The sequence below is a fragment of the Crocodylus siamensis genome, chromosome 3 (assembly GCF_052110815.1).
Source record: "Crocodylus siamensis isolate JL-2025a chromosome 3, ASM5211081v1, whole genome shotgun sequence".
Lineage (NCBI taxonomy): Eukaryota > Metazoa > Chordata > Crocodylia > Crocodylidae > Crocodylus > Crocodylus siamensis.
Genome location: NC_143397.1, coordinates 88,450,786 through 88,475,720, shown reverse-complemented (window position 1 = coordinate 88,475,720; position 24,935 = coordinate 88,450,786). Strand labels below are relative to the sequence as shown.

The following is a 24,935-nucleotide window of genomic DNA, read 5'->3' as shown; positions in this document are numbered from 1 at the left end:
CAGGGATCAAAAGCAAGCTTCTTGTGTGGTAGTGCAAATACTATAACCTACTGAAAACTCAGAAGCAGGAGAGGAGATTCGAAGTTCGGATATTGTGAATAAGATATCACACTATTGTTTTGGAAAGGAAGCTAGGAGGCTGTGGTTACCATGAGTGTAAACATGACATGCTTGATAACTGAACACCATTTCAACTAACAAATGAAACTACAGAAAAGACAAGCATTTTGTTTTTTGATCGTACCTAAAATAGCTTTCTTTGTGTGGAAAATCTTCTGTTTGAATGAACAAGTCCTGGGCCAAGGGCAAGGTGTTTATAGCATCTCAAAAGGTCCAGGGCAAACAAACTGAGAGACTGACCTTTTGAAGACTTTTTCATTACTAGGACAGTTGTTTCTACAAGGAGTTTTTTTTGTCCTCCCTGGTTACAGCCATAAAGCATACAACTGGAAAAAGACTTCTCAACATCAGGGCATCTTCACTCATCTCCCAAATATTGAAAGCAACGATGCTTAATGTGGAAGACATTTCAATGGAATTACTGACTGTGTCAATAATAGGATCTTTCCACAAGTCTCACTTTAAAAGACAACCTAGCATTATAAGCTTTAATTTAAAAAACTAACAAGACTATTTTTTTTAATTTTCTCCTTTAAAAATCAGACTAATCCTTCTCTGGATATTACACTAGGCTCTTCCAAATGACAGAGAAAAAGATGCTACTTTTGTACAGCTGATAAGCAGCTTCTCTTCTAAGAGCTGGTGGTAGGAGAAACTCAACAAGTTAAACCATCAAGTGATATAATTATTTAAACATACTAAGTTTCTTGCCAAAATGAGCAAAGCAAAGAACTAATTTTTAAGGCAACCCCTAATAATTCAATTCTACACATGGAAAATTCTACCAATTTATAATTTTCCAAGTATGGAAAAAGATTAGAGATTACTTTTAAAAATATGGAGACAATCTATTTCATACCTTATAAAAGTACGTTTTAAGGGATTTTTTTTTTCCTATTCTCATATGACCTTTTCAGGTCATTTTTATGGTTTTTCACAACAATATTAATTTGTTTGTTATTTGCCAGATTTTTTCAGATTAACTATGTTTGCAACATACTAGAAAATTACTAGGATACACAACACTGCAGAGTTAACATCAAACAAAAAACTTCACTTCTTCCAGTTCCTTTCTTTTTAAAATTGTTTTCTAAGTTTCCACACGGCACTTTTTTTATTCCTATTTTCTCTTCTGATAACAACCAGAAGTTATGACTATTCTTGCAACCCCTTTTACAGAAAATAGATCTTGGTAAATTTGAAGTCTAAGAGGGCAAACCCTTACGATTCAATTTAGGAATAATATTCCATGCAGAAAAAAAGCAGCATAGAAAAAGGCATCATAAGAATGATTTCTGGAAGAACAGAGAAGTGGCATAGGGGCATGTAACAAGGAACCCTAGCCCTGTTACTAAGAGGCAGGGCTGCCCCTTCAAGGCCTAGAGCTATAGGAACACCAAGCACCAGGAGGGTAGGAGTTAATAGCCCAACAACCCAGGCTGATCAGCTGACAGGAAGAAGATAGGCCTCTAGACACATATAACCCCCAGGGCCAAGGCTGGCAGGGAGAAGGTCTCTGGCAAGCAGCCAGGGGAAGAGAACTCCTGCACAGCAGAAATACCCCAGAATGCTGTGGCTGCTAGCCAGTCTGCTGCTGTGGCTGATGAGGCTCCAGGAGTCTACAAGGTACCCAGAGCTGGTGGGGGGTACTCAAGGCTCGAGGAGCAGTATGGAGTTTTTAAGGAGCCAGAGTGTGACTTATAGGACTTCTACTATGTTATAGCCCAGAGGCTTATGTTTATGTTGTTTTTCCAGTAGACTGGGCTGAGGCTATTTGCGGAGGAGGAGGCCTCAGTGGGGCACACTACTGTGCAAGGCCCCAGCGCCAGGAGTCGCAGAAACAGGGGGTGATTGGGCCCCAGCACTGGGGGTGCAGCACCAGGTGGCAGACCCCAGTGCCAAGAGGCACAGCAACAGAGAGTGAGCCAACCCAACACCCTAGGGCATCGGTTGACATTTATACCATCTGTGAAGCATGGGCCATTGTGTAGGGGAGGTTTAGAGCATTGGGGTATTAAATGGTCAGCCTCCCATCTGAGTACCATCATAATTATTGTTCCATCAAGGTCTGACAGGTAGCCCAGAGACAGGCGGTCAGGCCACTGTTAGACAGTCATGGGGATGGATCCCTGTCACAGGGCATCAAAAGGAAATAAAAATACATGGGGGGAATTATCAAAAAAAAGGAATGCGTAAGTTAATATGAAGGGGCAGAGCTGTGATTTGTCTGGCGCCAGGGTCCCCACAGTGCCATGGGTGCCCTATGAGGCCTCCTTCATCCCCTAATAGCCTCACCCAAACCACCGGTGTTATACAACAATAAACAGAACACAAATCCCTGGGCTGTAACAAACTTAAGCTGCCCATAACATCATTCAAACCCTACCAGGGAATACTCTATCCCACAACAGTATCAGGAGCTGCTCATGCAGCCAGGCCTCTCCCCTTTGCTTGTTCTGGGAGAGCTCCTTCCCCCTTGGGTGCCAGCAGGGAACTGCCTTCCTGGCCCCAGCCCTGGGGTTTATATATGAGCCAGGCCCTGCCCGTTATGGTCAGCTGACCACTGGCAGATGTGGGCCACTAGCTTGTTCTAGCTGCCCTGGTAACCAGCAGCTGGGGCTCCCAACTCACTGCTAGAGCTCTTCCCCTAGCAGTTTCAGCTCTGTAAAGGAGTAGGGCACCCTAGTGCCCTGTGACACTCACCAGCAATGAAATAGGGCTGGGAGAAGAAAGGGAGCTGCTGTCTGACTCCCTACCCTCCCTCAACTCCCTTATCACTTCTAAAAAGGAAGGCTAGGAGAGAGGTAGCTTCAGGGTTGTCGCAGCCTCCCACAGGCAGCCCTTTGGTTATTTTCTTTTCTTCTGATCTTGTTTTTTTTCAATAAGATCCACTGGGTCAAGACATAAGGTCTCCATCTGGGTAGGGGAGAGCCCTGGGATTAGGGCAAAGGTAGACAGTGAAGAGGATGCCTGGTGTACACCCTCATCATACCCTGGGATGACCCAACAGAGGATTGGATGATGGACCTCTAGTCCATGATGAAGGAACGGAGCCAGAGATACGCAGCTACTCGAGGCCATAACGTCCCTACACCAACGTTGTCATGTGAACAGGGTGTAGTCAAGGTGGAGCCCCAAGTCAGCCATGACTGAACCATGAGTACCCCAATGGGGAACCATCTATTGCATCACTGAACCTCCTCCATTTGATTCTTTTGGATATCATCAAGACATGGAAGGTGAGTTGGGGATGGGCCCTCCACAGGGTGCTTACATGACTGTTTACTAGCTAAAGTGGTAATTGTATATATTGACATATGTAATTGCATATACTGACATGATTGTATAATAATTGTACATACTGACATGAAAAACAATGCATGTCAGGGCTTTCAAATGTCAAAAATCCACAGATCAAGTCCTAAACAGTAATGCACCAACTGAATTAAATAGGAAAAGTAGAACATGTAAACATAATTTAAAAATAATAATAATAATGAAACAAAACTGTACAGGATAGTCTTTGACCATATGCATAAAATAGGTTTCTCTCTGTAGCCATGCAGGCAAAGGAGATTCATTACTGGTAATACCTGTCCTCTTTTCATCAAGATTGCTAATAAGTAATCATTCAGTTAAATTTTGAATTTAATGAAGTTTAATAAAGTCTAAGCTTTATATCTGTAATGGTAATACTCAGCAGGCGAACAATTTTTAAATCTGTGATATGCTGAAGCTAATTAATAATAAGCTAACTTATACCTTAGATGTAATCTTCACATGAACTAGTTTCTGTCAAGTTTGTTTACTTGAAAATAGTATAAATGATTTTTGAAACACTGCAAAACTTTGGTTTCTGCTTTGATTGAAGATCTACTTACTATTTATTTTCATTTCCTTTGGGCTTTTTGCAGTTTTAGCATTATTCTTTGAAACAAAGCATGTTAACTATTTTTCACACAAACTATTTCATAGATGCCTGACATACAGATTCAAAAATATTTAGAAATGACCTCAAATATTAGCACAGCCATATTAAAATAGAACAGATTTAGTTTTATGGGAAATGCCTCTCAAAGCACTTTTTAAAGCAATTAGAATCATAGTGACTGGATAGAAAATACACCATCTGCTTTGTGAGATATGTGTTAGGATAATAAAAGGCAACTATTCAAGGAGTAATCACCAGGCCAAGTCCAACTCCCACTTAAGTCACTGAAAACATGGGTTATTCTCAGAAAAAAATGATTTAAAAATGTATAGCTAAGTTTGTAAAGTAAAGTACATATATCACTCTAGTTATGACTACAAGTCAAATAACAAATGTCAAAAAGTTCTTTTTTGGTGAGTTGAACATTTCACAGATATACCACAAAACATTGTCTGACTAGCTGGTATTCATAACACAAGAGCATAGAGGAAGATCTGAATGCATGGCAAAGCTTTCCAACCTTCAGCTGGTTTTAAGATTCATGCAGTCTACTTAGCAATATTTTTACAATCATTTCTCAGTTGTTTTGGGTTGTGCTGAAAGAGATTTTTGAATACTTCCAGAAAGAGACCAAGATGATTTTATTCCTATAGTAATAAAATCCTCTGACAAATCAAATTCTCCAAATTAAAACATCAATTCTCCCCCATCCAAAGCAAGCAAGAAAGATATGATCATCCTCAGCACCAATCAGCTAAAATGTTAGAAAGAATAACCAATTACAATAATAATAAGATAGAAAAGGTAACCAAGTTACTATTGCTGGGTAAATTAGGACAACAGATTAAAAGCTAGAGATCTGAAGCAATAATGCAAAATTCTATAAGAACAGGTAACCAGCATAACATTTGACAAATATGTAAGAATATTCAGTTTGGAGATGACAAGCAATATAACATAAATCAGACATTAGCACATAATTACTTCAAAAAGAACTTATATTTCAGAGATAATGACTTCATTGTGATCCACCACCTTGAACCAAGTTTTATGTACTTAAAAAAAATACCTGAACATTTCCCTTCATATGACAATCACTTTTGGCTTATAGCAGTTACAACTTCATGTTCTGCACTTTTAGAGGGTTTTAAGTAAAAATGTTTTAAAAATATGGCAACAATAGAAAGATGATCAAAATACAGCTACGCATTTCAGTTTCTGAATATACATCTAAACTAGAGCTCCTTCTTAATTTTTGCACATAAAAATACCTGAGAGCTTCTTCTACAAGCTTTATAGCTGACAGAGAATTAATTAGTTCAACCCAGTGCAATGAGGCAGAAATTCTGGAGTCACTGAAGACTTCCAACACACACTAACAACTGATAGAATCCTATCAACTCTACTTGCTTCACAGACCAATGGATGTGTGTTCTAAATACCATGAATAGGACCATCAATAAATTACCAATAATTATATATACTCTGATGAAAGGCATTTTTTTCCCTAGTAACATATACCCAGAGAGCAGAAAGAGGACAGAGAATCCTGATTATGGAACCAATTTTTTAATTTAAAATACAAAAACATATATTAATAGCCATCTACACTAACTCCTGCTGGACATTTTGTTCACTTTTAAAGGTACTGACCTTGACCCATAATGACAGTTTATGCTCTCTTCCCATTATCAGAGAGCATTCCAAATTTTGCTTCAGAGTGGTATTAAGCTTTTAGTTATTACCTCTTTTATTGGGTATTTTCAAAAGACCCAAGTACTTCATACTTCCAAGATTAGTAACATATTAAAACGTGAATTATAGCATCAGTTTTTCAACCAGGTAATTTCAACTTATCACTAGATCAGCAAGAAATCATCTATAGCAAATAGTTGCTTACTTATCAAGTTACTAGGATATGAGAGATGCTCATACCATCTGCATATAACCAGAGCTTGTGCATAACATGCCTTATTGTTAGAACTATATTTCCTAATACTCATCATTTTTAATTGTCAGCGGTTCTGTAGTTACCATAGGGAGCCCCACACAGCTCCAAAAAAACTTCCACACACATTAGAATCTAGCCCTATTAACAAAAAAAAGTAATTTAAAAATAATACTACATAAATCCTATCTTAAGCCCTCCTTCATGCTCAAAATCTTCAAAGACTTCTTTTCCTGAGAGTTGTCAGTATCAAATTAACTTCCGCCACCAGTGGCCTATCATCACTTCTCTAGGAGGGTGCAATCTAATGAAATACTCCCTATCAATAATCATTACCCTGAAACTCTTAAAGTTTCATCACCTATTAATGGGGTGTGGCAAAGATAGACTCTTGCAACTCCCTGACAGCTTAATAAAAAGAATGGCAAAAGCAAGACTCTCTAGTGCATGGTGGTCTATATCAAAACCATCCAAGCAAAGAACATTATTTTCCATCATTTGTCCTTGGATTACTGTGCAATCATTTTATCTAAGAAATAAACTGATAGAAGAATCCTTATTCTACTAGTTGGATATGTACAACCATTCCATCTGGGCTTAGCTTTCTTTCAACAACCAATAAGCTGAATCCAGTTAATACAGAAAACTAAATCCAACAGTTATTTTATTTACATCTCAAAATGCTGATCTCAACAGTTTAATTCAGTGGTGGACAAAATATGGCCCGTGGGCTATATCTGGATTGCCAGTTGATTCTTAACCAGCCAGCCTGCCACCACTGGGCCTGAGGAGCGAAGGCTGTGTCTCATGCGGCTCTACTCTGACACAGCCAGGCCCAGGCCACACAGCACACAGACTCCTCTGCCCACCCCCACGCATCCATCCCCATCCCCACCACCAGGCCTAACTTCTTGTTGGCACTGTACAGTTCTGGCACTGCAGCCACTAGCAGCTGGGCCAACAGGGGATGGGGCATGGTGCAGCATGCTGAGTAGCCATCCTACCTACCCACCTGCCACGATGAGCCACTGCCACCACAATGCCAGTAGGAGGTGAGTCCATACCGGCCATGGAGGAGACTCACTCCCCACCCCCCAGAGCAGCCACCCCCAACTTTCCTGGTCTGGTGAGGCAGCAGCAGCTCACCATAGTAGGTGGGTGGGCAGGACAGCTACTCTACATGCTGTCCTGTGCAGGCTTGGCTGCTGGTGGCTGAGGTGCCAGGACTGTACAACAGGAAGCTGGGCAGGGGATGGAGCTCGGCCATGCTTAGTTCTGTGTGGCCTAGCCCAACCCTGGCTGCAGCACAGTGGTGCATCATTGGGTGCCATCCTCCCTCCTCAGGCTCTTGCAGTGATCAGTGGACCAGATAGGCTCAATTTGCTTCTCCCTACCTCCCAACCCTCCCTCAACAGGCCACCAAAACTCCTTAAGTGGCCCTCCGACCCAAATAATTACCCATTCCTGGTTTAATCCAAAGCTTTATCTTCTCCCAGGTGTCTGATACAGGTAATGGCATGGGAAAGTGAGACTAGAAAAATACTTGTTTATACTTTAATTTGAGCTACTTTTAAAATGGGGCTGGATCTTTATGCATATTTTAACATTGCTTGTATTATCATAACAATCAATGACATTTTTATTACAAGTTAAAATAGATAAAAATCAAGCCTTTTGTGGATGAAGTCCAATTGACCTAGTTGTACAGTGCTTCGTGAATGATCATAAGCCATGCATAAACAGTAACTGCACTATGGTGAAGACACCAGAAAGCGTCCATTAGAGAGGAGTGGTAAAAATGATCAGAGGCCTGAAAAACATGATTTAGGAGGAAATGATGAAAGAATTAGGATTATTTAGTCTAAGAGGGGATTTAATAACAATCATGAAATACCTGAAGGACAACTATAAAGTGGCTAGAGACAAACTTAGCTGTGTGGCTGTGGGTGACAGTACTAGGAGCAATGGCCTCAAACTGCAACAGATAATTTCATTTGGAGATTAGGAAGAACCTTCTGACTATGAGGGTGGTTAAATACACTGAAAGAGGCTATCTAGAGAAGTTGTGGAATCTCCATCCCTGGAAATTGTCAAGAGATTTGATGAGCTAGACAGACTCTTGCCTGCGATGGTTTAGTCAGGGATGATCCTTCTCTGGGTGGGAGGCTGGATAAGATAACCTATCATCCTATGAAAATGTGAGCAGAGTTCAGAATTCAATCAGGGAATCTTGTTCTCTATGAACACAAGAGGTAGCCATGGCTCTCAGGTGAATGGGTCTTAAATTTGATTGGGTCAATGAAAATGCCAAAGTATAAGTACTTTGGGAAGGGACCAGGTCAGGTACAAAAACAGAAAGCTAAACAGGTTGTTGATAGGGTTCTTAGATTAAGAGGAAAAGGGACTCTTCAAACTCTTAGCTGTAAAACAAGCAGATACTTAGGGGAATATGGAGACCTGAGGCATTCCAGGGAACTTCCTTCAACATCCAAAGCTCAGTGCAGGATGTGGGAGAGAGAATTATCCCAACCAAGATGTAAATAAGTGACTCCTCGAAAAAGAAAAAAGAAGTAACAAAAACAGAATCACTAACTGTTGGCATCAGCAGTCCCTCAATACAAGGATGACAGTCTTCCAGTGGATAAGAAAGTTTTCAATGAGTTCAGTGACAACCGAAGAGGCCAATCCAAGATCTGCTTGGTTGACTGCAGACATAGCCAACAGTTCTAAGAGAAAGGATTGGATCCTGGCGATGTCAGGTCACAGCTTTCCCTTAGTCTCTCTCACCTATAACATCTTTATGACATGTCCTATCCAACAAAGTTGGTGCCACTTAAACATGACTGGTGGTGTTTGCTTGAGCCAGAACTCTGGCATTTGCTCTTCTGCTCTTCCAACTGATGTGGAGGATTTCCAACAGATGTTACTGACAGTAACATTCCGAGGCTTTCTAGTGTTTCTGATACATTGTCTAGGTTTGATGCACATACAACAGGGTATGGATAATAACCATCTGGTAGACAAGAAGTTTGCTTTGAGTCATGATATTATGGCCATTGAAGACACAAGTTTGGAGACATCCAATGGCAGCATTGGCAGATTTTATTTGGTGTTAAATACTGTCACATATGTTAATTTTTTGGTAAAGATGACTATCCAGATAGGTGAAATGCTCAGCGTTCTCCAATGACTGCCATCTAATGTTAATACGTGGAAAAGCCACTGGTTGGTTTGCAGTATGTTGGTAAAGCATCTTGGTTTTTGTGAAGTTGACAGTCCACGAAGAGTCCACAAATTTCATATGCTTCATAGAAGCAGCCAAGAGTGACTTAGAACTCTTCAAGTGAATGGGCAGAGACAACACAATTGTTAGCATACTGAATATCAGCAATAGAAGTGATTGCTATCTTGGATATGAAATGCAGCTGGTTGATACTAAAGAGATTCCTGTCCATACAATATTTGACGCTGACTCCAGATGGAAGTGTATCAGCAATAAGACATAGAATAGCTACAATATAAATGGAAAAAAAAAAAGTGTTGTTGCAATCACACATCCTTGCTTGACTCCAATTTTAATGCTAAAGGGGTCCTTTTCTGAGCCATTGCTTTGGATGGTTGCTGTCATGTCATCATGAAGAAATCTGATGACGATAACAAATTTTGGCAGGCACCCAAATCTCATAAGGGCCTCTCTCTTGACTGAATCAAAGGCCTTAGTTAGATCAATGAAGGTCATGTAAAAATCTCTGTTGCTCTGCAAGGGGAGTGAGTCTACTGAGGAGTTTGCAGACAAGGATCTTCCTAGCTCTGGAGAGGAGTGCAATGACAATGCAATCCAAATTATATCTTTTCTTAATTATAGTTACAATTCTGGCATCTCACAAGTCACTGAGAATCTGTTCGTATTTCTACATTTTCAGAATAACAGCATGTAGTTAGTGAGAGAGTTTTCTTATACCATTCTTACAAATTCCATCAGGACAACATGTTTTGTTGCTCTTCATCTGCTCAATGGTTTTCAAGGCCTCTTGTTAGGTTGGTGGATCTGCAAGGCAGTCGTTAATGGTGTGTTGTGAAATGGCTTTGATGGCATTATCTTTGACATTAAAATCTTGGTGCAAAAGGTGCTGAAAGTATTCCTTACACCATGCAGTGATGGTGGAGCGGTCTTTAAACAACATTTTTCCATCCTTGAACCTCGGAGGGATGGCTCCTTGTATGCCTGGCAATTGGATAACTTTGGTTCCTCCGAAGAAACTATGCATGTTGTGGATAACAGCAAACTTTTGGATCTTTTTGCTTTGTCCTCCAACCACTTGTTCAGAAGCTCTATTATTTCATCAAGGAAGAAAGCTAATTTGCAGATAAGGACTGTTCTGTTTTACTTTATTACAAGAATATACTGGGACTAAATCTACTTTCTTAAAGGGCCTAGCTAAAACAGAGGAAAATACCCCTTAAACAAGTGTCATAATTTAGAGGGACTGAAATATGACTATGCTACTAATGATTTTTTCATTTACCAAATAGCTGTTTGGAGCCATAAAATCCAAGAAAAAATTGACAAAAAAAACTTTCCTTTGTTCTAACAATGTTATTATTCAGGAACATTTTCCTATAATAAGAGCAAAATATGCTCTTTTATGGGTCTGTATATTTGTGTGTCAACTGACAGCCCTGGGAGGTCAGAGTAAACCATGGAGCAGGTGTTTGATCTAGATTGTGAAAGAGAGCAAAAAACATTACATATGTCTAGGGATAATGCTGCCAAAAGAAAGGAGTAAAGCAAAAAGTACTAGCAGTACTTATATTTTGATCATGTTCAAATAATTCAGAATTCCTGGAAGAAAATTTGTAAACCTGGAAATTTTACACAAAAGCTTGCAAAGTAAGGGAATCCAGCATTTGGCCATACAGATTCTCTAATCTGTTTATCTTTATTTCTTAGCTTTGAGATTTAGAAACATACGTTCTTGTATTCTTATTTGCATATCTATTTGCTTGGTGAATGAATGAATGAATGCCCTGCCTTCAGACTAACATGGATAACTACCATTCTTGGTATTCAGGAGAGAAGTTACAAACAACTCTTCCATCCACCACATCTAGTCACAAATAAAAACAACAAAGAATACTACTATGCTTATTAAAAGTGATTCTGAACTAAATTTCAAATTAATAATTGCTGGAAAACCAAAGATGTGACAGCAACTAAGGACTGGAATAATTTAACAGCCCCAGTCATATAGTTCATAGCTTACAGATGGATGATGAAAGGTGGAACCTATTGCTTAGAATTGTACATGGTCACTTTACCTCCTTTCCTTAGGTCTAAAAAAATCAGCTTATTGATTGAAAAGTGGTAAACAAGTATAAACTACTGCTGTATTTTAAGAACAAACTGTCTGCAAGATTCTAGATAGGGGAACCAGAGAACCTGAGACAGTTTATTAACTCAAAATTCATACAGCCTCAAGATGATACACTTGCAGTGTGTGCATGTCCGGTGAGGGTAGATGCAACTCCCTACAGAGGTGTCAAGGTAGACTGGTTGCTACAACCATACAAAACAGGATCATATATTGTTTCTTCCTTTAAATAGTATGTCAAGTATGCCAAGAAAAGGGGCATTATTTAGACTGCAAAGTCAAACACTTGAAAATTACGGAAGGCATACCCCCACAATACCTCCCCAGCTCCACCTAATAAGGGAAGTGGCTTTGTTTGGGCAAACTGGGAATAAAGAAAAAGGCAGTGAACTCTCCTTCCACAGCTTGATTTATAGAAGGTAGGTTGGCCTACATTGGAGGAGTACTGGCAGTTTCCCAGATATGGCAAAGTAATAAATTTGAGACCTAGGCCCCTGGAAGACATTAAATCTTAGACATGATTAACCTGTTAACTGCACCATAAATAGTAACCCTGCCACATGTTCAAGGACTTAATATGATGACAAAATGGGAAACTTGCCACAAAAGTATTTGACAAAAGATGCATAATACTCTTGTGGCTCGTTTTCCATTGCACCTTAAACTGAACATATGGCAAGATAACAAGAGCTGACTCAACAGGCCTGTGCGGGAGCAGGTGAATCAGCGGGCTGTGGAGCCCACTGGGCTGCCCCCCCCCCCCAGGAACACCTTCGCCTTGGCCCCAGACGGTGGAGCAAAGATTTACCTTTTACAGGTGTGTGGCAGGAGCCTCCGGCTCAAAGGCCGCTCTGGAACGGGGAGCGGAAGTGGAAGTGCCGCAGCATGCGGCGGAGTCTGGCAAGGAAGCGGAGGGGCGGATGCGCACCGCCTGAGGCCGAGTCCGCACGTTTTGGGGCAGTGGTAAGGCTCCGCTGCAGGGCACAAGCAAGAGGCGGTGACCCAGAGCGGGGACGGGTTGACCGCAATGTGCCGGAGCGTCTGGCTTCGGTGGGAGCAGGGCAAAGGAAAGCCCCAGAAGGTACGAAAGGGGCGGGTGGACTGTCGGCAGGGGGTTCCCGGCGTCAAGCCATGGAGTGGGCCCAGAGGGCAGGCTGAGGACGCCCATAGAAGAAGGCCCCTGAGACTGAAGCAGGATCCTGCTTGAGGAGAGAGCAGGACTCCAAGTACCGCCGCTTTAGGCAGCGGCGGCATTCATATTATTCCTCCACCACTTCTGGTGAGGTATGGACTCCAATGAGAAGAGGGAGCCGTAGAGAGCTTTCTGTGACGGAGGCACGGGCGAGGGTGTAGGGGTGGAGGAGCCCTCACTAGCTCCCCGACGGACACAAGGTCTCATTTCCAGACGTGCACACGCCAGACAGTCCATCTGAACCAGGAATCAAAGTCATGGCAGGCGAGTTCAGGGCGTGTAGCCCGGAGGGGGAGAGTCTTGTATCTGAAGAGGGCCATTTCAACTAAGCAGGGCACCTCGGTGAGTACACTTTCCCACAAGGCCCCAGTGTGTCTCAGGGCTGGGGCCAACAATAAACTGGTTGTCAGCCCCAGCCCTGGGACCACATGGGAGTCAGGAACCAGCTCTGGTGCAGTTCCAGGGGTGGTACCAATAATCAGTTGATTGCCAGTCCCAGGACTGCACTGGCTGACATCAAGCACCTACTTTCTGTTTGGGATTCCAGGCTTCCCCTGCAATGTTAAATAATAACAGTGCCATTAAGGATCTGTTCCCAAAAATCACACATCCCACCATGCACATGTGGTATGCTGGGAGGCACAATTGTTGGGTTTGAGGATCAGATCCCATTTCCCTATTAAATGTACCAGACTACACCAGAATTAAAGTTGCCTTTTCTGCCCTAATTTTGTCCCTTTGTACATTAAAATATTGTCTTCAAGGACATGATTACACACTATTTTTCCCACAAGACCCAGACCCTTCACATTTGAGGAAACATTAACACCTTATTAGGCTGCTTATAGGGACTTAACAGGAAATATGTGTATTTTCAAAAATGCGCAGGAGACAATTCCTATAATCACTGTACCAGAAAAGCCTGGTTAAATTAGGAAAAACACTACACAAAAGAATTTCGAAATATAGAGTGAATCGAAGATTTTGTCTGGTAGCCAAAACTTATTAAGTAATTGCAACACCTGGTAAAAACTTGTCACAAGATTGCCAGAAAATGGCTTAAGAGTGCAAAGTCATTAGTCCCATCAGACTTGCCCAATCAACCTTAGCCCAGACAGTAACATATTTGCTTCATTTAGCTGATAAAGTTTATGGCTGAAATATAACTGGTGATTTATTTAAGATATAAACTATACTACTGGTAAAACTTGATTAATCAGTAAAATATTCAATCAGCTAAAGACTTTCAGTTGTAGAAAGTTATACTGAAGGTTGAACCTTAAAAAAAAGTTGTATGTATTTTAACATTTTCCAACATTTTGTTGCTACTAAATGTTAATCCTGTGAAGATTTTTTTTGTTTTATACTGCTTAATTAACAACTTGAATAAAAACTAATTTCTGTACTAGCAGTATGGTTCATCCTCCTGAGTGAAGTTTTAAAGTCCATTTGAGTATGATGCTGCTTTTCTATTTTACTTGAGGGGAAAAGAAAATAATCAAGTTCCATGTTTCTGCTTAACTTTAGCAAGCTCAAGCAGATCCTGAATATGAAAACTGGAATAGCATTTAACATCTGGAGCAACATGGTGTGTGAAGAGCATCACACAGTGCATTAAGAGAGTGACCCCCATGGCTCAGGAATGAATAAAGGGCCATATTCACTCTACCTGCAACTATGTTGACTTGCATTACTCATTAGCTTTTATTTAAGTTGTGCAGGGCTACTGAGATATTTATTAAATTAACATTCTTTAACACAACAAAAACATTTTAATAAAGTGGATAAAAGATGTACTTTAAAGACAGTTATTCCAAGTACAGTTTTTGTTTCTTCTCCAATCCCTTAAATACTGGCGAGAGTTTACAAGGCAGTACCTGAAGCATGCCCAGCTTTCTAAGGATAACAAGCATTTAGTGAGTAGCCGTGTTAGTTTAAGAGCTATGATACTTCAAACTGGCATTGTTACTTTAAACTGGCACTATCACTTGAACCAGTGATGCTTATTTTTTTCCTCTAGTGGTCCTGGGTTCAAAATAATCTTAACTCTTACACAAAATCAATTTTATATCCCAAAGGATGATAAGGAAGAGGTTGTATAAATCAAACATTGTAAAACAGGGCTTCCTATCCACATGACACACTGATTGAAATAGTGCACTTTACCTTAGTAAAAAAAAAGGGAAATGTAGAAGAGATAAAAACATCAAGTAAAGTAAAGTAATGAAAATATTTTCTGTATACATTGAGTTTTATTCAGTAATCCTATCAGGATGAAAGCCATTTAAAGTGACAGTGGAAGAATCTTAACCCCTTCAAAGGATGTGGGTTAAGAGAAACTTATAAGAACACATGCACAGGAACACCGTAGTACCAATAATGACCAGATTTTACTAATAAAAAAGTGTAATAGGTTGCAATACTGGAGAAGATATTCAGAGATAAACGTGGCACTTTAAACTATAACACCTGACACTCAGTGGGAATTACAAATCATGCCTTGAAATTATTATTAAGTGTTAGATAGCACAGTAAATATTTACTATGCTTTAAAAAGGACACAATAAAACAAGAACTCTCACTAGTTGAGTTTACAACAAACACAGGCAAGACACGTCATGGAATTCCAGGTGCAGGACTGGGTCAACATGGATCAACATACATAATGGACAGCAAATATATCAGCTGTAAAATTGTGCTGTGGTACATCCCTTGGCAATAAAAATTATGTTAGCAAAAACAGATTTCAGTACAAAAAAAATCATAATGCTCTTCTCCTTTAAACAAGGCTTCAGTATCAAAAGAAAGTGGTATACAGATTCAGTATCCATCAATATTCTCCATACCTCAAGCATTCTGCACCTCATAAATCTAGAGAACTTGTATTTTAAGCACTTCAGTCAATATTTTCAAAGAAAAAGTGCCTTCTAAATACATATATGTTCAAATGTCCTAGTCTTTAAAAGTTGCATAGCAGGCAGCAGCACCTTTTAAAAAGTCTGTGGAATCATCAGATACTAGCTCCAATAAGGAGTCAGTATACCTCCTGAATTATCTGAAGAGTGGTCTACATGCAGTTAGGACATTATTCCAGATAAAAGTTGATTCTGTCTATCATTCCTCATTTGGAGAACTCCGAAATGTAAAAAAGAAAGAAAAAGGATCTAGGTCTCATCTAAAGAATATCTTGCTTTTTTAACATCGACATATTGGCCTTGTTGCTCTTGTTTAAATTTAGAAAACATTTTTTAAACAAATGTAGTTAAGCCAGTAGAAAAATCATATGTAGATATACTTATCTGGGTTTAAGAGTGGCATAGGTTTAGCTGAAACCTGTTCTTAATCAGTTTAAGTTAAATCAATACATTCTGTGTATGTAAATATGGCCACAAAACTTTTGGATTAACTAATTAAATTGGTTTTAAATATCACACTTCTAGATAACTGGTGCAAGTTTCTTTGAGGACAAGTCCTTTATTCATGCAACTCAAGAAAGAATCTAAATGTATAAAAATTGCTCCTTCATAAACAGAACCACGAAGCCACTCTGGACCAAATGCTGCATTTCTTATTTTAGTGAGTATGCGCGTCCCAGCAGGTATTTGCTTGAGTGAGGTTGAGTGAAATCAGAACAAATAATAGGAAGCTTTGTATAAAACAAAATATGAGATTGTTTATTTTCTTTACTTCTTTAATTGACAAAAAATAGCCTAAAATTGGCTGCAAATGTGAAATAAACCCTTCAGGGAAACTCACTACCACTCCCCATTAGGTCAAAGATCCTCCAGGAATCAGAGGAGCAATTTAGCAAGTATTAAGTAAAACTTAAGGCAATGGTTTTGATCTATACATCTTAAATAGTGAAGAGCTCAACTCCTCCTCTGTGCCATGCTGACAGTCCTGGTCTGTGAAAGATCCTGCTGATATAAGAAATGGGATAGCTAGTAAGGCATTCCCTATGAAGACCACACAGCTTATTACTTAACTCCACAAAAAATTGAAATCACTCACATTTTTTAACTTTTTGGGCATGCACCATGCATGGCTCCTTTGCTTCCCCTGGCTTTGCAAGAATGGAAAGGCTCTGGTGGGAGATCTTTAGCACTTTTTTGTTAATAGGATGCTACGGGTTGTGCTGGATATGCTGATTAGTGACTGACAGAGGATTACAAGAGTACCTATATAGTTACACGTTAAATTCTCAAAGAGCATCTATAGCAAGATATGGGGGACTTTTCCTGATTGTTGCCTGTACAAATCAAAATAAATGCATTAAACAAACAAAAACTGGAATGTGAGAAGTACGCTGAGAAGAACAGTTATACAACTGTAAATACTAGGCACTAAAAAGAGATAATATGAAGCTGCATGCAATGAAATCAGAGGTAATATTACATATTGGATACATAAACTGCACACCCACAGTCGTAAATGAACTAACTTTCAACAAAAGTATATTATAATTGTAGCCTTTCTTTATGCTTAGTACAAGAGTAGATATGTATAAATATCAAATGGGAAAACATATTTTCCTTAATGCAGTCATGCTAACAGGCAGAACCTAACCCAAGTTTGAAGAGAAGCTCCATAAGTATCTTGATGGTTAAACAACAAAAATCAACCTGACTTAAAACAACTGTTAAATAGCAGGAAAGGATAATTATACTGTACCAACTTCCTTTTGTCTAGTATAAAGGGAAGTTTTCTAACTTTGCCTGGCTGAGTTTAATAGTCTATGAATTATGAGATCAAAGCAGCAAACTGTATGTTTTCTAAAGTAAGAGTTTCCTTCACCAAGTTTTACACTTACTACAGCTAAAAGAGCTGTGTGAAGGGATCAGCACTAAACCCAAAGGACAGGCAGTGCACAGCAAGAAAGAAAGCAAGTCCCTCGTGATTTTTGCAGGTCACTACCAAGGACCATGTTAGCAGATCCACACCAGACCCTTAACAGGCAGCTCTGCTGCTACCAGTAATTAGCTTGGACAGCTCTGGCTCCAAGAGTAGCAGCAAGGCTACACCATAATGAGCTCAGCTGGGATTAGCAGGACAGGGCAGGGAACCAAGAGAGCTGAGGCATTCTGCATTGCGTATGTATCAAGAAGATCAAAAAAGGATGGCTGGCTAGGTTATCCCCTCACCACCTCATTCCAAAAATGAAGCACGGCAGTGTGTAAAATACAGGCTAATGAAGAGCGACACCTCCAACAGATGAGAGCCACATTAATTAACACAATCCCTAGATCATGCAATACAGTTTCTGTTAGTGCTAGCAAACTTGTAACTTGTCACTGATAAGGTGAAAAAAGCTGATGTTTTTCCTTTCTGTTTTTGGTAGAAGAGGGTTTAATTTTGGAATTTTGTCAGGAATTCCTCTGTGTGGCCTTCAAGGCACAAAGAAAAAAAACTTCAGAAAACCACCAGCATGTTTCTCCATGTGTATATTGTTTGAGAAAGAAACTCACTTTTCAATCAATAGCTTTTTGTGTTCCCTTTTGAAATACGCCAGCTCATTCCAGACAGCATCACAATCTTCCTGGCGAAGCTGATGAGAGTCTGCATGCTGGTGTCGGCTTTTACTACCTTCATTCCTGTTTATAAGTGGGGGTGGGGAAATAAAAAATATTTGTTTGACATTGAAAACATACAAGGAAAAAAACTCAAACACTCTCTTCCCACACCTTCTCTCTCTCCCTCCTACACACCCACGCTTGAAATCACTAATGAATAACTCATGTATGCTAAACTAATTTCTATCGCATATGACTACTAAAATTTAGCGTATAAAAATTAGAGGTCAGACTACAGAGTCTCAGAAAAATAGCATGCTAGTATGGCAGTAGAGCTCTGAAATGACATACAGCAGATCATGGTCTCCCTCATTCATGCAGTCATTAGAAAGGGGGTAAAAGGTGAAACTATCAGTCTCCAAGAAAGCTTAGAAGCTACCAGTCCTAGTACTCCTGCCAACCAATCTGAAAGTAACCCAAGTGCCCAGCTTTAAAGCAATCTGCTGAACTGTTTCCTAACATTAGAATGGACTTTCTATGGCTTGAGTGTGCTTCAGGAGATGACTTGAGAAAACAAAACAAAAAAATAATAATATCACCTTATTTGCTATTAATGATGATGCCAGGAAGAAAAATGTAATAAAAACATTTCTTCATTCATGTTTTCATTCTTACTGTGGGCAAAAATTTCATTGATGTAAAGATACTGTACAGTAAACTATGGAAATCTCAGCAGGCCTCATAACACTATAGTATTGTAATAGTGCATTGGAATGTGGAAGCCATAGTAGGCCCTATCATTTCTGCAGCCAGGGATATCAGAGAACCAGTATTATTCACAAGTCTTTTGCTACTCCAAATTTATCATTTCTACTGTAGTGGAGCACAACAATTTTATGGTTTCAGTGAAACCTGGGTGTCTTGAATATGTTCTCAACCTACCAAAATCTGATTTTGTTTATTTTTAATTAATTTTATTTTTGTGCTGTTGGTGAGTGATGCAACCTGAAACTAAAGCTAAGTAAATTTATGAAGTGAATGGACCAAACCACTCCATGTCTTAGATAAAGACATCAGTCCTGAATTTAACAGTCCATTATTTAAAATTATGAAAATATTTCAGTCTCTGTTTCCTTTAACTCCCTAACTTTTCTGTTGACACTGCCAATGAGGTTGTCTATTAAAACATATGACAATATTGTGCAGAAATAGGAATCTACTGAGGTGGGCCAGATTAAGGTACCAGGAACAGATAACAGGAAATGCTGATTATTATTCACACTGAAGTTGCTATGCCACTCTAAAATAATAAAATGGCCTTCAAATTCTAATATTATAAAAGCCTAAGACTGGCTGTTTGTGGGTCCATAATGTTTTATTTGCGTTCTGACTGGCTGTCTCAGCAGCTAATCAGAGTGCCCTACACAAGAAGGAAGAGATAGCAAAGCACCACCCTAACAGTTGGGACTGAGGGGCTGGAGGAGAGGCAGAGGGGGATGATGAGCACCGGAGTGCCACCATAATGGGGGTGATGAAGCGGGGAGTTTACTCCTTGGAGCCAGGGGGCCCCCAACAACAGCCAGCAGGAAACAGGGAGGGGACCAGGAAGGGGAGGGGAGCGGGCCTGAATGGAGGGTGGGGGGCACAGGGCTCCGTCCCTGATGGCTCCCCTCCCCCCTGTCATTCTTGATGGCCAATTGGCTAGTAAATTATATAATTTTTAATGCCTTTTTATTTAGATCAAGGTAAAATAGTCTTTGTTAATAAGAATGAAGCCATAAATGTTTCTCTGGATGTTACAAAAATGAATAGTGAAAGTCCTTGTTATGGAGAACATCCTTTTCCAGGAGTGCACTTAAGCATATGCTGAACTTTAAGCAAGTGTTCACACATCCTATGATTTCAATGAATAAGAACATGCTTACATACTTTCCCAAAACATAACTTACACACCTAGGCCCCAAAATGTACTGATATATTTATCAATCCCAAGATGTCCCAAAATCATTAGGCATAAATATTAAATTTGAAAGAGAAAATTTGTGCCAGTTATGGATGGGACTTTTAAACATATAAATGTCTCATTTGCTAGATTTTGATATTTTGATAATTTTGTTTTAAAAGATATATTACTGTAGTATGATTTAAAAATGTCTAGGATAACCAGAAGTAATATATTTATATAAATTTGAGAAAAGAGAATATTCTGTTTTGTGAATATTTTTCCTTTCCATTAACTGATGTCTACCCTAAAATCTTGTTTTTAACATTCAATATTTATAATATTTCACTGGATGTCTATTTACCTCTGTCACTTAATAAATGCAATTCTTTTATAAAGTGTTTGTAACAAAAAGCAATTGTTCCATCATAGAAAAAGAAAAAACGAACACACAGTCAACAAATTAATCCACTGGGGAATTAGACAGTCATAATAAGTAACCCTATCAGACCTTTGTCCAGCAGTCAAGCTCAAAATGAGATCTTAAAGAAAATAAGTAAACATGTCAGCTCATTACATTTTACTCTTGATTTCATCTTTACATTTTTTCATATGATTGTGTGTGTCAGGTACTCTGCTTTAATAAAAGATAAATAAAAGGTTATCACATAATGACAACTTGATTTGAATCACACTCTCAGAACACCTATGTAATTGTTTCATTTGGATTTAACATTTAAATAAAATATTTTTAATGAGCTATGCAACTTACTTGCTATAACCCTCTTCCCACTGCTTTAATTGCTCTTTTACTACTCTGCAGTTTGTCTGTAACATCTGCAGCCTCTCCTTGCGTTTTTCATGGGCTGCTCTTAGCTCATCATTTTCTTGATTCTGTACAATACCAAAAGGCAAAATTAGGAGTTTCATAAAATGTAACAGAAAATTTCACACTGCATGTCTGAAACGGGTTAAATTCCCATCTTTAGCAATTGTTACATATGCAATTTATAATATAATGCAGCTTTTAAAAAATGCAAATGGAAAACTTGGAAATCAGTCACCATATTCAAAACATTGGTTTGCTATTTTTCATGACTACTTAAAAATGTCAAGACTTTAACGTGAATGGCAAGAATTTTCTACTAAACTTGTTAATAATTTTCCCTTTAAAATTATTCCATTAGTACACATGGAAATATACAGACTGAAAAGGAATCAGCCTTATTCTGTTTTACTTACAAGATATTTATGAACTACTCAGTATTATTTTGTCTGAGGATGAATTTGTAGTGGATTTGTTGCGGGTAGGTCTTGTTTGACCAATCTCATTTCTTTTTACAACCAGGTCACCTATTACCTGGACAAGAGGGAAGAGATTGATGTCGTATATTTTGACTTTAAAAAAGCCTTCAATCTGGTATCCCATGATCACCTCTTGGCAAAACTGGCTAACCTTAGCCTTGACCTCACCATGATTTGCTGGCTGGGGAATTGGCTCTGCAGTAGGACCCAGGGGGTGGTGGTTGACAGAATCCAATCAACTTGGTGTGTGGTCACCAGTGGGTTTCCTCAAAGCACTGTCCTAGGGCCTATACTGTTTAACATCTTCATCAATGATGTGGGCATTGGTGTCAGAAGCAGACTGGCCAAGTTCAGCGATGGTACCAAACTCTGGGGTAAAGCATCCACACCCAAGGACAGGAGGGTGATCCAGGCAGACCTTGACAGGCTCATAAAATGGGCAGATGAGAATCTGATGGTGTTCAACACCAAAAAAATGCAAGGTTCTCCACCTTGGGAGGAAAAACCTGCAATATGCTTATAGGCTCAGCAGTGTTACGCTGGTTAGCACTACAGAAGAAAGGGACTTGGGGGTCATGATTGGCCACAAGATGAACATGAGCCTTCAGTGTGATGCTGCAGCTAGTAAAGTGAGCAAAATGCTGACTTGCATCCATAGATGATTCTCAAGAAAATCCCAGGATGTCATTCTCCCATTGTACTCAGCCTTGGTGAGGCCGCAGCTGGAGTACTGCATCCAGTTTTGGGCTCCACAATTCAAAAAGGATGTGGAGAAGCTTGAGAGAGTCCAGAGGAGAGCCACATGCATAATCAGAGGTCAGGAACAGACCTTACGATGAGAGGCTGAGAGCCATGGGCCTCTTCAGCCTAGAAAAGCGCAGGCTCAGGGGTGATCTGGTGGCCACCTATAAGTTTATCAGGGGTGCTCATCAGGATCTGGGGGAAAGTCTGTTCACCAAAGCGCCCCTAGGGATAACAAGATCGAACGGTCACAAACTTGAAGGAGACCAATTCAGGCTGGACATAAAGAAGAACTTCTTTACTGTCTGAGCCCCCAAGGTTTGGAATAGACTGCCACCAGAGGCGGTTCAAGCACCCACTTTGAAAGCCTTCAAGACACATTTGGATGCTTATCTTGCTGGGATCCTATGATCCCTGCTGAATTCCCGCCCTAGGGCAGGGGGCTGGACTCGATGATCTTCCAGGGTCCCTTCCAGCCCGAATGTCTATGAAATCTATGAAAACCACTGATTTAGTATTTAAGTATCAGGAGTACTTTCAGTGTGACCTAACAAATAAGAAGTATAGCAATATTTTATAACTGTAAACAATAAAATTAAATTTAACAATAAACACATAGCTAGTATTACAGAGAAGTGCTAGCCTCTCCATATTTATAATGAAACTAGCTTTCGAATAGGAGCCTGGTTCTTGAATGGCACTCTACCTTGAAACAATCCAATAAAGACTTTAAATGCTAAACTATATCTTAGGTTAGAGTTTATCTGGTGTGTCTTGCCCAAGACATTCCCAGCAGATTCTGAAATATTCAGAACTCAAAAGTTACTCTGCTATTCCCTGTTAAAAGTTTTTCCAAATGCTTTTTGACAGAAGAAACACCAAAACAAATTAACCTCCAGAAGTTTCATATTGCTGGAAATATTTAAGGTATAAAAGAGCTTTTACTGGTTTTGAGGACTTACAATTACAAAGATAATTAAAATTACCACAGAACTAGTAAAATGTAATTAATTTTCAATAACAAAATAGATATGAAGTGAGGATATTCTACAGACCTTTTTGTTTCCAGGAAACTATGAACCAGAATATAGGAGTTCTGGTATGCTCCATAATGGGCCAATTATGGTTCTGCTTGATAGAAGGAGTGGGAATATGCATAAATATCCATTTTGCAGATTCCTAATTCCCACATCAGGTGTGTGATAGTCTTGGCCTGGGGGTACATTAGTTCATGTACTGTTCTAACCAGCTATTGCACACATACCCTTCAAATGTATATTCTGACATTTGAAAATACTACAAACTCCAGCCATACTCTGTTCTGTCCATTATGTATATATGGAAACAGAGTAAGTAGGGCTTGCTTACAAAGAATTTTTCCTCATTAAAAAGGTACAGTAAGTTCAAGCTAAGAGTGACAGCATATGTTAAATTAAATCTTGTTTAACATCAACTATAAATCTGAAGTATTTTTCAAGCCATGTTGTTTCCTTACCACAAATCAGCCTTGCATATAAAGTTCCTCCTTTAATTGCTAAGTGTCATCATAATTAGAAATAAAAATTACTGTGCCCTAATATCCTCTGAGTATCTCATGATGCAGTTGTGAAATAAACCTCACAACTCATTGAGCAGACAGAGAAACTTAGGGCCAAGAAACCGAATGGCATGCCAAAAGTCAAACAGCTAATTCATGACAAAGCCAAAAAAGAGAACTTGCATCTCCTAATACCCAGCCAAGTGCTTGAATTATAAGGCCATCCCTTCCTCTCTCCACTCGTTTCCATTTTCCCAAATTGTTACATTATAATACCAAATCCTGGATGTCTACCTTCTCGCACTGCTTTTATCTTTCAATTGAAAAATGCAAACCAAAACTCACAAGTAACACTAAATTCTGGCTTTGATACATTTCCATCCAATTCTATTTACTTCAACTGGATTTTCAAAGATGCAAGTGCCAAATTTGGCCCTTCTTGTTCATAAATTCACATTTCTCATTATTTCTCATGTTTCCATTATCTTCTCTTGTTTAGAGATTTTTTTTCTTTTATTGCTTATTCTACTGTTTTACCACAGGAAGACAGTGGACTTTAGAACAACTGGTACCAGTAATAATTTTTCTCCCAAATCTTATGAAGATTCTCTGTTGCTCTTTTAGTTCCACTACAATTTGTTGGATTACTTACTTTTTTAAAATCCAAAAGTTGTTTTCTACACAGTAATGGGCCCATTATGGTAAATTGTCTTACATATTGTTTCTCACTCACATTAGTGAGTGAAGGGAAAACACTCCCTGTACATTCCTAGCCTGTCCAAAAAACGGGAACCAGCAATATCTTAATCAACATGGAAGTGTGTATTTACTAGTAGGTTCCTCATGACTAACAAATAACCTGTTCAATGTTTTAAAAGGTTTAGTCCCCACTAGGAAATTTTTAGATTTAATGTAACTAGGACTGTTCTGGTCAGGGGCAGGGGGAAGTGTGATATACTGTGACAGATGAAATCTGAACCCATTTTAGGCATAATACTGAAGATCTCCTTATGAATAAGGGCAGAGAGGCCGGAAAAGACATCCAGTCTAGAAGAATAAATGGCTAATAAAGATGCCACTTTAATATACAGATATTCTAAAAAAGCTTGAAAAAAGTGAAACATAAGTTTGAAGAGGATAACCTAAAAAACTGTTATTTAAACATTTAATCCCTGAGAGTTACCAAGGAGTATCTTATCTTTAAGAATCTCTCATCTGGCTTGTGTACTGGATAATAGGGCTGTGCAAAACAGCAGCATCCCGTTTCGCCCAACATCTCAACAGAGCAGCATTCCGTTGCGAATTTTGTTTCAATTCAAAATGGTTGTTCTGTTCTG

The 24,935-nt window shown here is 39.3% G+C and overlaps 1 protein-coding gene across 2 annotated transcripts in view; it reads right to left on the bottom strand.

Annotated features, from left to right (window-relative positions):
• The window catches only part of CNTLN (centlein), a 377,819-nt gene that overhangs the window by 147,389 nt on the left and 205,495 nt on the right, over window positions 1–24,935 (bottom strand). For both annotated transcript variants that reach the window (XM_090038766.1, XM_090038767.1), the window contains 2 exons: window positions 20,788–20,909; window positions 18,029–18,154 (listed from right to left, as the gene is read on the bottom strand). In XM_090038766.1, coding sequence (XP_089894892.1) covers window positions 18,029–18,154; window positions 20,788–20,909 — 248 coding nt within the window. The remainder of the gene's footprint in view (window positions 1–18,028; window positions 18,155–20,787; window positions 20,910–24,935) is intronic.